General features: G+C 42.7%; 1 protein-coding gene across 6 annotated transcripts in view; it reads right to left on the bottom strand.

Moving 5' to 3' along the window:
- Positions 1-2171: 2171 nt before the first annotated feature.
- The window catches only part of LOC144599982 (matrin-3-like), a 37633-nt gene continuing 24151 nt past the window's right edge, over positions 2172-15653 (bottom strand). For all 6 annotated transcript variants that reach the window (XM_078411273.1, XM_078411270.1, XM_078411268.1 and 3 more), the window contains 5 exons: positions 14088-14487; positions 9702-9749; positions 8715-9189; positions 7890-8011; positions 2172-6241 (listed from right to left, as the gene is read on the bottom strand). In XM_078411273.1, the coding sequence (XP_078267399.1) occupies positions 6152-6241; positions 7890-8011; positions 8715-9189; positions 9702-9749; positions 14088-14487 (1135 nt within the window). In that variant the 3' untranslated portion in view covers positions 2172-6151. The remainder of the gene's footprint in view (positions 6242-7889; positions 8012-8714; positions 9190-9701; positions 9750-14087; positions 14488-15653) is intronic.

The raw sequence follows: 15653 nt of genomic DNA, 5'->3' as shown, positions 1-15653 counted from the left end.
TGTCTGCCCCCAGCTGTCGCTTCAACCCCCCCCCCACCCACCACCCCATCAAAATCATGGAAGGAATAGATCAAGTGCAGACTTTTATGCCCAGAGTAGGGGAATCGCGAATCAGAGGATATATGTTTAAGGTGAGTGGGGAAAGATTTAATACAAACCTGAGGGGTGATCTTTTTTTACACAAAAGGGGATGGGTGTATGGAACAAGCTCCCTGAGGTGGTCTCTTAGTGACTCAAGCAACTGCAGATGCTGGAATCTTATGTAAAACACAAAATACTGGAGGAACTCAGCAAGTCCGGCAGCATCTGTGGAGGCAAGACCTTATATGCAAATTACCAATAAAATGAGTTTGAATTTGAGTTTAGTTTATTGTCACGTGTACTAAAGTCCGGTGAAAAGCTTGTGTTGCGTGCTAACCTGTCAGCAGAAAGACATTACAATCGAGCCTTGACATCACTGGGTCAATTCTCCACCATAACCATTATCCTTCCTATCTTCTGCTGAACAAGATGTTTCAATCCAACTTGCCATTGTCCCTTGGATCTCAGTTACTATGAAGTATCTCGTAAATATTCTATGCTGACATCGAAGGATATCAATGAACTCCAAAGACGTACAGGTATGTAGGTTAATTGACTGGGTAAATGTAAAAATTGTCCCTAGTGGGTGTAGGATAGTGTTAATGTACGGGGATCACTGGGCGGCGCGGACTTGGTGGGCCGAAAAGGCCTGTTTCCGCGCTGTATATATATGATATGATGATATGATATGATAACTAGATCACAGTCAAGCAGTCATGCATGGACGAAACGTCGCCCATTCCTTCTCTCCTGAGATGCTGCCTGACCTGCTGAGTTACCCCAGCATTTTGTGAATAAATACCTTCGATTTGTACCAGCATCTGCAGTTATTTTCTTATACAGTCATGCATTGATGGGCATGTCTGCAAAGAGTGTATACAGACGCAGCAAATTCCATAGCAAAGGATCTTACTCAAAAGAGAAAGCACTACTGCACTACTTATTTTCCTAACAGATTGGAGAGACATTAAATCAGAAATGTAAACACAAGAGAAAAGAACATTTCAGAGAAATCAGGCGGCAATGTAAAATATAAACAAGTGTAAAAAATGCAAGAAGGCTAAATAGACAGAGGGCGAGTGGACCCTGACATAGCCCCAACTCCACCTCCAATCTCACACCCGATGCTGCCTTTGCCCAAGATGCCCCCAGTCATACCATTGCCCTGCTTGCCTTCACCTCCCTGCACTCATCCTCCATCCTCCCTCACACATTCTGCGCCCCCTCCCCACTCTCATCCTCCCTCACCCTGCAGCCTCTGACCCAAGCGGTCACTGGACACGGGGAACAAGGGCACACGGGGAACAAGGGGAACACGGGGAACAAGGGGGACACGGGGAACAAGGGGGACACAGGAAACAAGGGGGGCACGGGAACAAGGGGAAGGGGGACACGGGAACAAGGGGGACACGGGGAACAAAGGGGACACGGGAACAAGGGGTTCGCGGGGAATAAGGGGGACACGGGAACAAGGGGGACACGGGGAAGGGGGACATGGGAACAAGGGGGACACGGGAACAAGGGGGACACGGGAACAAGGGGGACACGGGAACAAGGGGGACACGGGAACAAGGGGTTCGCGGGGAATAAGGGGGACATTGACCGTTTCAACCATCGATCACCCGGACCACAACCTCCTCCCAAGCCGCCTTCTCTCCCCCCCCCGTGTGTGTGCTCCCCCCCCACCGTCAGCCCCCCTCTCCCCTCCCCCCACTCTCTCCCATCGTCAGTCTCCCCATCAGTCCCCCACCCTCCTCCCGCCACACCCCCCGACATTCCCACCGTCAGCTACCCGGTCAGTGTCGGGGGGTAGAGGGGAGGCGGCCCCCCCCCCCCCCCCCCCCGGTCCCCCCCACCTCGCCCCATCTCCCTCTCCCCCGCCGCTCCACCTCCGGCCCACAATCCCAGCGTGCACCGCGCGGCCCACACGCGTCGCCATGGTGACGTCATTGTCTGCCCCCAGCTGTCGCTTCATCCCCCCCACCGCCACCTCCCAACTCCCCCTTCCCACCCCAACACACTGAGGGTGGCTTAAATCCTGTAGTGCACACACTTCGTTAACAGAAAAAAGAGCAGACAAATTCAAGTAATCATAGAAACCTGGACCTTTATTTGAACATAAGAGTTACAAAACTACTTGTTTCTAGCCAAACAAAAACATGACAAAACAGCAGCCTTCATACTTCTCTGCTCTTGATTAAAGCTGCAGCACTTCACACAATGTTCTTCATTGAACACATGAGACTGCATGTATGGTATATTCTGTTCAGACAACACACCTTCATTTGTAAATTGAATCCCTGGAAGCATTTGTTAGTCCACACCCATGCAGGATATGACTTCGGTGGTTGGTAAGATTTTAGAGTCCATTATAAAGGATGAGGTTGCGGAATACTTAGAAATTCACAATAAAAAAGGCCAAAGTCAGCATGACTTTAAGGGGAGGCCTTGCTTGACAATTTGCTGGAATTCTTTGAAGAAGTAAATAGCAGGACAAAGCAGTCAGTAGATGTTGTTTACTTAGATTTTCAGAAAGCCTTTGATAAAGGTGCCATACGCAATGCTAAGTAAGAGAGCCCATGGTATCAAAGGGCAGATACTAGCAGGGATAGCAGAAGACAAAGAGTGGCAATAAAGGGGGCTTTTTCTGGTTGGCTGCCAGTGACTAGCAGAGTTCCATAGGACTCGGTGCTGGGGGGGCGCTACTCTTCACGTTGTATATTAATGATTTGGACGAGGGGATTGGAGGCTTTGTGGCCAAGTTTGTGGATGATGCAAAAATAGATGGAAGTGCAGGTAGTGTAGTGAAAGCAGGGACTGCAGAAAGACTTGGACAGGTTGGAAGAGTGAGCAGAGAAGTGGCAGATGGAATATAGTGTACCAAAGTGTGGAACCGTGCATTTTGGTAGTAGGAATAAAGGCATAGACTATTTTCTAAATGGGGAGAGAATCCAGAAATTGGAGATGCAAAGGAAATTGGGAGTGCTGATGCAGGATTCCCAAAAAGTCAATCAGCAAGTCAAATCAGTAGTAAAGAAAGCAAACTCAATGCTCGCATTTATTTCAAGAGGGCTTGTATACAAAAACAGAGATGTAATGCTGAGGCTCTATAAGGCTCTGGTAAGGCCGCATTTGGAATATTGTGAGCAATTGTGGGCACCAGATCTGAGGAAGGATGTGCTGGCTCTGGAGAGAGTCCAGAGGTTTACAAGAATGATCCCAGGAATTAGTGTAAGAAAATAACTGCAGATGCTGGTACAAATCGACAGTATTTATTTCACAAAATGCTGGAGTAACTCAGGTCAGGCAGCATCTCAGGACAGAAGGAATGGGTGACGTTTCGGGTCTCGACCCGAAACATCACCCGCTCCTTCTCTCCTGAGATGCTGCCTGACCTGCTGAGTTACTCCAGCATTTTGTGAAATAAATACTAGGAATTAGTAGGTTAACCAATGATGAGCGTTTGTCAGCACTGGGCCTGTACTCACTGGAGTTTAGAAGAATGAGGCGGGACCTCATTGAAACACAGAATAGTGAAAGGCTTGGATAGAGTGGACGTGGAGAGGATGTTTCCATTAGTGGGAGAGTCTAAGACTAGAGGTCATAGCCTTAGAATTAAAGGACATTCTTTTAGGAAGGAGATGAGGAGAAATTTATTTCGTCAGAGGATGGTGAATCTGTGGGATTCTTTGCCACAAAAGGCTGGAGGCCAAGTCAGTGGATATTTTTATGGCAGATAGATTTTTGATTAATACAGGTGTCAGAGGCAGTAGAATGGGGTTAGGAGAGATAGATCAGCCATGATTGAATGATGGAGTAGAATTGATGGGCCGAATGGCCTAATTCTAATCCTACCACGTATGCCTTATTCACTGGAGTTTAGAAGGATGAGAGGGGATTATATAGAGACGTATAAAATTATAAAAGGACTAGACCAGCTAGATGCAGGAAAAATGTTCCCAATGTTGGGGGAGTCCAGAACCAAGGGTCACAGTATAAGAATAAAGGGAGGCCATTTAAAACTGAGGTGAGAAGAAACGTTTTCACCCAGAGAGTTGTGAATTTGTGGAATTCTCTGCCACAGAAGGCAGTGGAGGCCAATTCATTGGATGAATTTAAAAGAGAGTTAGATAGAGCTCTATGGGCTAGTGGAATCAAGGGATATGGGGAGAAGGCATGCACAGGTTACTGATTGTAGATGATCAGCCATGATCACAATGAATGGCGGTACTGCCTCGAAGGGCCAAAGGGCCTCCTCCTGCACCTGTTTTCTATGTTTCTATGATATTCTTGCCAAAAAAAAGCACAATTCCCAGTATGTCACATATTTTTGGAAAACAGACCAAAACATTTGTCCGCATTGGAAGTCCTACATGTCTGAGATAGACGGGAACATTTTAAAGAATTGCAACCCATAAGTGACATCGTTGGTGATATAGACTAAAAACAAAAGGGACAAATTTTAATGACAGGATCATTAGCACACTCAGCCAATGGTATCCCAGACAGTAACCTTAAACCAGTCACTGGAATGAGCTATTAAAAACTATTTACAGTAACATTTGTTTAACTGCACAAAGTTTGGACAAAAAGGTGGTCATGGTCACTTGTTTGCAACAAGCTTACAGCAGAGTAAATTAAAGACCAACAGGGGCAAGATACAGCCTTTGAAGAAACATTTTCAATTTGGTGTACAAGTAGATTATGTACAAGTAGATCATGGGTACTAATAAAAGTAAATATGCATGTATTGGCTATTTTTGAGGACGTGCGCCTGGTTGGTAAACACCATAAGCTGCTTTCACAACTCACATGAGTATTGTACAAGTTAGCTTCAGGTTACTCAGCACAAATAGACTATTTCAATGCATAAGTCTTATTCTGCAATCGTATTCCTATATGTGTAAAGTATCCAAACTACATTTTACACAAGTTCAAAACTTGATATTAAGTTTTAAAGGAAACAAACTGTAGCGATTCTGTAAAGATTCTAATATTAATGACCAATACAATACTCTTATTTTCAGAACATTTCTCACGAGCTTGCAGTTTTCTTTAAAGACACAGCCCCAGCAGATATACCAAAAAATGCAAAGTTCAATTATCTTTGATTGTAATTTAGATTTTAGTCTTTAAAGCAAGCATTCGGGAAATTGTTTTACAAATCAGATTTGTAAAATGTGTATTTTGTCAAAAAGTTGAAGATGTTAATATATGAAACTGACCTCAGCAGCATAAGTGAGAAAATACAAAAATGGAACCTGAAACTGTGGACTGGTTTTGGTGATAATTTGTATGGGTTTTACTTTAAACTAAGCTAAACTACTGGAACCATTTACATGCAAGGTCATAGTACAGTGGACTTAAAGCAAAAGTTTAGAATTTGCTGAAGACAAACTGACTGCTCACTAGCAGCCACTAACTACCCTCCACATCAGAAACACATAAGAATGATATCTGTTCAATTCAAACAAAATTTAACTATATTTAGGTATTTTAACAGTTGCAGAACACATTACTCTACAAAATTATCAGCATGTCTATAATTTTTGCTGCTCAAACATCCCACTGTGTTGACAACATCCTTTCTTTTCCCTCTACCAGTGTTGTGCAGGCCACTATGTGAATATTATAGTTATTCCCTCCTACAAATTTCAGTTATCATACAATTAATTCTTGGCAAGACCTTTCCTGTTATCTGCAAAAGATCAATGAACTTGTCAAATGTTTTCAATTTATTACTTTCCAAAAATAACCAACTTCCGTTAAAAGAGTACTTGACCCAAAGCAGTCCCTTGAACAACGCAATCACTGATATTTTGTCAATAGCAGAAATGTATCAATTCCCACTGCTTCAATGCTCCTTGAAATTTAACTAAGTTCAAAGATTTTGTTTTTATTTAACAATTACAATACTGCAAACAAAAATGTGCTCACTAGTGCCAGTCCATTCATGCATGCCTGTGAATTGCTATATTAAGACATTTAAACATTGTTAGAAGGATACAAATAACAAAAAGATCAGAACAGCCAGCGAACTGGTTAGATGTTTTGAACTATCATCATGGAATCATTGGTCAGTTTGTTCTTCAATATTCACTTCAGGGCTTTGTTCCATTTTAGTTTTCCGATAATCTTCAGCTTGCTTGTCCAAAATTTTCTTTAAAATAAAGAACATTAGTGTAGTAACATCACTATGGTTTGAGGAAAAGTCTTTACCCCTTTGTCACATCGTTATCAACAGAGTTCAACAAAAAAAGATTGTAATGGAACTGAAATCTGAGAAAATGATCATGTTCTTTAACGCATCTGTTAGGTTGTCAAGGTACAATTCATATAGCCCTTCAAAGTTCATCGTTCTACCCACCAATCACAGGGGGGTCTGTCTCGGAGCCGCCGAGAGAATAGGGACCCGGCGTGGGGAGGGGGGCCGCCAAGAGAACAAAGAGAGACCACCAGGACCATAATGAATACTTTTGTAACCTCGTCAGCATCTTGTACGTGGCGACTCTTTGCAAAACAAAGAATGTCACTGTACCTAAGGTACATGTGACAATAAACATCATTAAAACGTTGAATGCTTCTGACAAATTGACAATAGTTCTATCAACTAGCAATCTTTTTCAAATTTATTTCTGAGAGCAGTCTTAACCCATCACATTAATTTTCCATGATCAGTTGTAAACATACCGATGATTTCCATCAGTGTAAAATTAATAAAAGGGTCCACAAACCAAGTAGACAATCATTAATATTCCATTTATTCACAAGACATGGGACTAAATTCATAATTCAAATGACCATCCTTTTCAGTTTGTGTCAGATTAGCTTCTTCCTAATGCAAGAATATAAACTGATGGCAATAACTCAGCATTTTTCTCCATTGATGCTGCCTGCATTGTTGAACATTTCTAGCAATGGTTACATTCTGTATCTCAGTTCCATTAGTTTCACTTTCTTGCCTCAGTATTCATCTCCCTATATTTATGAGTCCTCCAGGCAGATCAACTGCAATTACTAAGCCTTCATCACCACTGTCAGCTAAAATAAATACAATGTGCATCATTTAATCCTGGTTTCCAACCAAACACAGATTCCTATTGTTCTCTCCAGACTCCTCCTTCTGTGCAGCCTGCAAAAAGCTTGTTTTAATTTGTTTTTCAACCTCAATCTGAAATGTTAACCATGATGTATCTTCCACATATGCTGCCTGACCTGCTCGATATGTCAAGAATTTTAAATCAGATTTCCAGCCCCTGCAGATTTAAAAAAAATAATTTGTTAACCATTTCTCGTCTGCAGACAGTCCATCTGCTGCATATTTCACTGTTCCAGCATCTAGTTACTTTTGTCCATCACAATGCACATTCAAACGAAATGGCCCCAATACCTACCTCTGGGAATAGCACAGCAATCTCCCGCCAATCTGTTGAGCAACCTTTCACAATTACTCATTGCATTTCAGCCAATTTACTATCCACAATGCTCCTTCAATTTACGAAGTCTTCATGCAATCCAAATTATTAAATTGCCCTCAGTATCCACTGCTTTAAGAAAATCAAGTCTACAGCAAGTGTTCCTGCGTTTAATTATTTTTTAATTCAAATAATACCAGCAAGGATATCCAGGAAATGGGCCCTGGTGGTTCCCATGCACAAATGTTGACTCTTTTCACAGTCATTTAAATTCTGGATTATTAGATGAACATATTGTGAATGAATACTTCTTCATTTGCCTAAACAAATTGAAGAATTGCAATTAAATGCACAGATTAATGACGCCAGGATTCCAGACGTCAGAGGGCTCACCTTCAGTTTCTGATAATGAGGCAGGCTGCCACAGTGGGTTTTCTTTGCCACTTCCTCTTTTGTATAAAAGAGACAACAGAGTGTACAATAATATCCAGTCTTTGGAACCACAAAGTCTAGTCCTACAATTTAAAGAGACAAATGTTCAATGTTTAAAGCAGCAATGAACAAACCCATACACGCAAGCGGAGACTACATCATCAAAAACCTAAACAATGCATTATCTAGGTAGCATTAATATCCAAATGGACTATCATTGATGCATGGTATCACAAAATGCTGGAGTAACTCAGCAGGTCAGGCAGCACCTCTGGAGAGAAGGAATGGGTGACGTTTCGGGTCGAGACTCTTCTTCAGACTGATGTCGGGGGGGGGGGTCGGGACAAGGAAAGGATATAGGTGGAGACAGGAAGACAGTGGGAGAACTGGGAAGGGGAGGGAGAAGAGAGGGACAGAGGAACCATCTCCACCTATATCCTTTCCTTGTCCCGCCCCCACCTGACATCAGTCTGAAGAAGGGTCTCGACCAGAAACTTCACCAATTCCTTCTCTCCAGAGATGCTGCCTGACTCCAGCATTTTGTGATACCTTTGTTTTGTACCAGCATCTGCAGTTATTTTCCTACACATCATTGATGCAAGTGTTAATACACCATAAGAACAGCGTTATGATGGATTTAAACGAATGCAGTTAAATTGCAAACTGTTTTAATTAGGATTGCAAATATTCTCAATAAGTGTGAGAAATCATGTTATTAAACAAACATTAAGTAATGCATTTAAGAATTGTGCTCTTGCAATTCTGCATTGATAAATATGTTCCTACCCACAGGATTGTTGGGTTGATATGGTCCAAGTCGGTACTCATCTGGAGTAGGAGATCGTGATCGAGCACGCTTGCTTTCTGGTTCTACACAAGTTGTGGTTTTCTCCCCTTGCATTTCACTCTTTACATCAGCATCCATCTTATTTTCAGTCACTTCTACTTCTTGCTTTACTTCAGTTTCTTCACCGCTATCTTTTTTGTCACTCTGTTCTCCTCTTTTTGTTTTGATGTTCTTTCCCCTCTTTCGACCGCGTTTTCTTTTAGGTTTGTCTACATCCTCCTCTTTTTGCTCTTTGGTGTCCTCTGATTTCTCTGTTACAATACTTGCATCGGCGTCATCAGTCTCCAATTTACTAATGTTATCTGCAGAAGATGTCAGATCTTCCAGATCCAAATTCCCAGCTTCTACATCACCAACCTCATCCACAGTTACAAATTCATCTATGTTTTCAGGAAAGCACTCTTCCTTCAACTCCTATGGAACATCAACATTAATGCATGAAACACCTTCAACCTCTGCTTCAGTCACTACTAAATTTTACTGGCAACCATGATTTTAATAGTCAAAACCCAATTAATCTTCTAAAAGGCAAGACCCCTATTATTTATATATGTAATTGTCTGTGCTTGGCCTCTTCCCTTCAATATCAAAGCTTCTGCCAATAGGCAAGTATGTTTCCGTTATAAACAAGTTATGGGAAAAGATATGATGCAAGGGAAATAAACAATGAGTATTGAGTTGAAAGTAGATCTGACCCAGGTGGATTGGAATTAATAATTAATAGACAAAGCAGAATGTATAAAATGGCAGGTCATTCTCAGCAAAAGACTAAATGCAAATGATAACACTGATGCTAATTCTTTTGAACGAAAGTCCAAAATATTCAACGCTACTACTGGAGAGCAAAAATCAATGGGTGCTAACTTTAATAACAACTAGATAACAACCACAGATTTAAAATATTTAACTCAAGCTGGAAAAAATACCTGGGATGATATCTGTTGATTTATTTTGCTCTTTTCAATAACTGGTGCCTGTTTCAAAACAAAAGATGTTTTTTTAATTGCCAGATAAATACAAGAGGAATTACTAACACAAGAAATAAGTCTGAAGGGTCGCGACCCGAAACGTCACCCATTTCTTCTCTGCTGAAACGCTGAGTTACTCCAGCATTTTGTGTCTACCTAAGAAATAAGAGATAGCCCTTCGAGCCTGCTCTGCCATTTATCAAAATCATGGTTGATTTTCTAGCTCGGCTTCATTTCTCTGGCACTATTTCCATAGCTCTCAATCATCTTAATATCCAGACATCTGTCGACCTTGGGTTTGCATGAACACGGTACCCAAGCCTTCATAGCCTTGAATAGAGAATTCCAAAGAGACCACCCTCAAAGGACAAATTACTGCTTACTTCACTCCCAAATGGCTGATCATCATTCTGAGAATGACAACCTACTTTTAGACCCTTAAACCAGGTGAAGCATCCTACCAGCATCTTGAGTTCTCAGAGAATTGAAGCTTCAACCAGCATTCCTATCATTTTTTAAACTCCATGAAAAAGGTGCCCAAGTCTACCAAATCCTGTCTCATACAAAGGATTCAGCCATTCCTGAAAATCCCTCTAAAGCTATGTCTGTATCTTTTAGGTGAACAGATCAAAACGGTATAGGTACTATCTCATCCAGGTCCGATTATGGCAGGAATTGATGCTTGGCCTATGCTATGCATGTCTCCTCCCCGCTGTTGTAGATGGATCCCTCACTCGTGGTCTCCTCTGCGTCCTGCAGTTCTGCTCTTATTTCTCCCTTTCACCTCGACTTTCAGAAAGCCTTCGACAAGGTCCCACATAGATTAGTGGGCAAAATTAGAGCACATGGTATTGGGGGTAGGGTACTGACATGGATAGAAAATTGGTTGACAGACAGAAAGCAAAGAGTGGGGATAAATGGGTCCCTTTCGGAATGGCAGGCAGTGACCAGTGGGGTACCGCAAGGTTCGGTGCTGGGACCCCAGCTATTTACGATATACATTAATGACTTAGATGAAGGGATTAAAAGTACCATTAGCAAATTTGCAGATGATACTAAGCTGGGAGTAGTGTGAATTGTGAGGAAGTTGCAATAAGGCTGCAGGGTGACTTGGACAGGTTGTGTGAGTGGGATACATGGCAGATGCAGTTTAATGTAGATAAGTGTGAGGTTATTCACTTTGGAAGTAAGAATAGAAAGGCAGATTATTATCTGAATGGTGTCAAATTAGGAAGAGGGGATGTTCAACGAGATCTGGGTGTCCTAGTGCATCAGTCACTGAAAGGAAGCATGCAGGTACAGCAGGCAGTGAAGAAAGCCAATGGAATGTTGGCCTTCATAACAAGAGGAGTTGAGTATAGGAGCAAAGAGGTCCTTCTACAGTTGTATCGGGCCCTGGTGAGACCGCACCTGGAGTACTGTGTGCAGTTTTGGTCTCCAAATTTGACGAAGGATATTCTTGCTATATAGGTTCACTAGGTTAATTCCCGGAATGGCGGGACTGTCGTATGTTGAAAGGCTGGAGCAATTAGGCTTGTATACACTGGAATATAGAAGGAAGAGGGGGGATCTTATTGAAACATATAAGATAATTAGGGGATTGGACACATTAGAGGCAGGAAACATGTTCCCAATGTTGGAGGAGTCCAGAACAAGGGGCCACAGTTTAAGAATAAGGGGTAGGCCATTTAGAACAGCGATGAGGAAGAACTTTTTCAGTCAGAGAGTGGTGAAGGTGTGGAATTCTCTGCCTCAGAAGGCAGTGGAGGCCAGTTCGTTGGATGCTTTCAAGAGAGCTGGATAGAGCTCTTAAGGATAGCGGAGTGAGGGGGTATGGGGAGAAGGCAGGAACGGGGTACTGATTGAGAGTGATCAGCCATGATCGCATTGAATGGCGGTGCTGGCTCGAAGGGCTGAATGGCCTACTCCTGCACCTATTGTCTATTGTCGCAAAAACAAGGATAGAGTTCTTCTGGTCCTTACCTTTCAACCCACCACTCGTGGTCTCCTCTGCATCCAACACATCATTCTCCGACATTTCCGTCACCTTCAAGGTGATCCTACCACCAGTCAAATCTTCCCATCTCCACCACTTTCCACAGACTGCTCCCTCTGCAACTCTTTGGTTCATTCACCCCTCCCCTTTAAAACCAACCCCCCCCCCCAGGTACTTTCCTCTGCAACTACAGGAGATGTAATACCCGTTCCCATACTCCTCCTGAGCATCCACCCAAGTCCACAGAGGTTTACATGCACCTCCATTAGGCTTGTCCATTGTATTCAGTGCTCCATGTGGCCTCCTTGACATTGGCAAAATCAAACAGGCATGGAAACATAGAAAATAGGTGCAGGAGGAGGCCATTCGGCCCTTCGAGGCAGCACCGCCATTCATTTTGATCATGGCTGATTGGTCAAGTCAAGTCAAGTCAATTTATTTGTATAGCACATTTAAAAACAACCCACGTTGACCAAAGTGCTGCACATCTGACTAGGAAAAAAAAGAAACATAGTGGCAGGCAGCCAAACACAACGGCGCGGCCATCTTGAACAAAATGTTAATTCAATCACCCACAGTGCAACAACAAAAGCATTAAATAAGCATCAAAATTACACCCCCAAAAACAGTCCAACAATAAAAGCACTAAACAGGCACCCAAATTACCCAACCCCAAAACCCCCCAAAAACACAGTCCAACAATAAAAGCATTAAATAGGCATTCAAATCACACAACCCCCAAAAACACAGTCCAACAATAAAAGCGCTAAACAGGCATTCAAATTACACAACCCCAAAAAACCCCCAAAAACACAGTCCAACAATAAAAGCATCAAACAGGCACTCAAACCACCCAACCCCAAAAACACACAAAAAAAGAAACGTCCAGAATCAATAACCCGTGCCTGCCTTCTCCCCATATCCCTTGATTCCACTAGCCCCTAGACCTCTATCTAACTCTCTTAAATCCATCCAGTGATTTGGCTTCCATTACCCTCTGTGGCAGAGAATTCCACAAATTCACAACTTTTTGGGTGAAAAAGTTCCGTCTCACCTCAGTTTTAAATGGCCTTCCCTTTATTCTAAGACTGCGACCCTTGGTTCTGGACTCCCCCAACATTGGGAACATTTTTCCTGCATCTAGCTTGTTCAGTCATTTTATAATTTTATATGTTTCTATAAGATCCCCTCTCATCCTTCTAAACTCCAGTGAATACAAGTCTAGTCTTTTCAATCTTTCCTCGTATGACAGTCCCGCCACCCCAGGGATCAATCTCGTGAACCTACGCTGCACTGCCTCAATTACAAGGATGTCCTTCCTCAAATTAGGAGACCAAAACTGTACACGATATTCCACATGTGGTCTTACCAGGGCCCTATACAACTGCAGAAGAACCTCTTTACTCCTATACTGAAATCCTCTCGTTATGAAGGCCAACATGACGTTAGACGATACGACTGTTTCGACGAGCCTTTGCGCTTCGTTGCCAAGTCTGCTGGATCGCCCAGATGCTAACCATTTTAACTCCCCTTCCTATTTCCATACTGACATTTCTGTCCTGGGCTTCCTCCGTTGCCAGTGTTAGACCACATGTAAACTGAGGAACAGCACCTCATATTCTCATTGGATAATCTACAACCCAATTGTATGAACATTGAACTCTCCATTTTTGGGTAACTAATCCACAACACTCCCACCCCCATTTCCCTGTGCCTCACCTGGATGCACACCAATTTCTCTTTTTCTCCTTTGTAAGTGATAGGAGCAGAATTAGGCAATTCGGCCCATCAAGTCTACTCCGCCATTCAAACATGGCTGATCTATCTGTCCCTCTCAACCCCTTTCTCCTGCCTTCTTCCCATAACCCCTGACACCTGTGCCAATCAAGAATCTATCTGTGCCTTAAAAATAGCCATTGATTTGGCCTCCACAACTCAAACCTCTCTCTCCCCCCCTCACATCTGCCCATCCCCTTCCATCTATATTCCTTCCTCTGACTTCACATTTCACACTATCTTTATGTCACATATTTATCTTTTCATCTTTGGCCGTTGTCCAACCATCTGCCAATCAAAACCCTCACCTGTATCTGGTGAGGAAGGGTTCCGACCAGAGGGGCCACCCATTCCTTCTCTCCAGAGATGCTGCCTGCCTCGCTGAGCTGCTCCAGCATTTCGTGACTACACTCAACCTACGTTAGTCCATTACACCTACTCTGTGCTCTAGGTATTTGACCATCCTCTTGTGTGAGACCTTATAGAACGCCTTCTGAATTGCACTACATCAACTTGTTCCCCTTAATTACTCTATTTGTCATATCCTCAAAGAAACATATTCACAGTTTTACCTGCTCAGTTGTTTCTGATGTGTCTGGCATGTTCAGTTCCATATCCATTTTGGAATCTGGTTTCACCGAGTTGGATGCTTCCATCTCATGTCCTGGTTCATTCAGTAAGCCTTCTTGGTCAGTTTCACTGCCAGATTCACTAGTGCAGAGACCCTCACCAATATTTTCTTCTTGCTCCACATCGCTCTCAACAACTGCAATTGCTTCTTCTTGTGAAACTTCCTTTCTTTCAGATTTAATTTCTTGTTCAGTGTCTCCTGCAACGTTCGCCTTAATTTCACTTGAAGGCAGACTTTCAGAGGTTCTCTGCTCTCCTTTATCACCATCAGCTTTAGGAGGGATCTTTGATTTGCTAGGTTGTTTTTTCTTAAAAGGAGGACTGTGGGAACGTCGTCGTCTTCTAAGAGTGCAACAAATATTAAAAATGTGTAATAGATCTATTTCTGGTTACCAATTCAATTTGATTACAAACAATCTTGTGCTGAAATTACTTAGCTGGACCTAAATTGCAATTTTCCAAAATATTTGCAGCGGTCAGTGAACAAAACATGACCCCAGATTTATCAGCTCAGATGTTGACAGGAAACAAGTTAAAGCCGGAAACTAGAAACAGAATATATTTGGCACGTCATCAAAAGCTATACCATAACTCTAACTTCGCATCCATATTAATCACACACTTCTACCACTAAAAGTACTTTGGCTGCCAATTTCTCGGGTTCTTACATTCATATTCTTCACCTGACTCTTACCTTCCCTTTATGAATCCGATCTCCACCGTCTTGAACCACTGACCCTCCCCCGCCTTTTCTGATACTGAGACTAAATTGGTTTCTTTCTTCCTCAGTTCTGATGAAGGTCTTTGACCTGAAATGTTAACTACCTGACTGCATGAGCTGTCCCAGGAGATCAAGTATGCTGAACACCTCCGCTCAGTCTGCCTAAACCTACCTGATCTCCTGGTTGCTAAACACTTTAAATCCACCCTCCCATTTCTACATTGACCTTTCTGTCCTGGGCCTCCTCTATGGTCAGCGTGAGGACCAGCACAAATTGGAGGAACGCACCTCATTTTTCATTTGGGCAGCTTACACTTCCGCAGTATGAACGTTGACTTCTCTAACTTCAAGTTACCCTTGCTTTCCTTCCCTCCCCCCCACTTCCCAGTTCTCCGACTACATTTTATCTCTGTTTAGTTTGTTGTTACCTTCTCCCAGCTAACAATAATTTATTCTACATGTTCCTTGAGCTTCATTCCCTTTGTCATGTTTTCACACCTTACACTTCCTTATCTATGAATCTCCCTCTCCCCTGACATTAGTCTGAAGGTCCTCGACTCAAAACATCAACAATTCCTTGTTTCCAGAGATGCTGCCTGCCCCGCTGTGTTGCTCCAGCATTTTGTGTATCTTCGGTGTAAACCAGCATCTGCTGTTCCTTTCTACAAACTACCATAAGTCATCATTTGGACCCTAATACAAAGACAGGTTCAGGAAACACTGAGGCAAACAGCCTCAAAAAACCTTGAGATGCATATTTCCAAAAACATTGTTTTATATAGCATCT

Source organism: Rhinoraja longicauda, chromosome 14 (genome assembly GCF_053455715.1).
Source record: "Rhinoraja longicauda isolate Sanriku21f chromosome 14, sRhiLon1.1, whole genome shotgun sequence".
NCBI lineage: Eukaryota > Metazoa > Chordata > Chondrichthyes > Rajiformes > Arhynchobatidae > Rhinoraja > Rhinoraja longicauda.
This window is presented reverse-complemented; position numbering and strand designations above follow the sequence as displayed.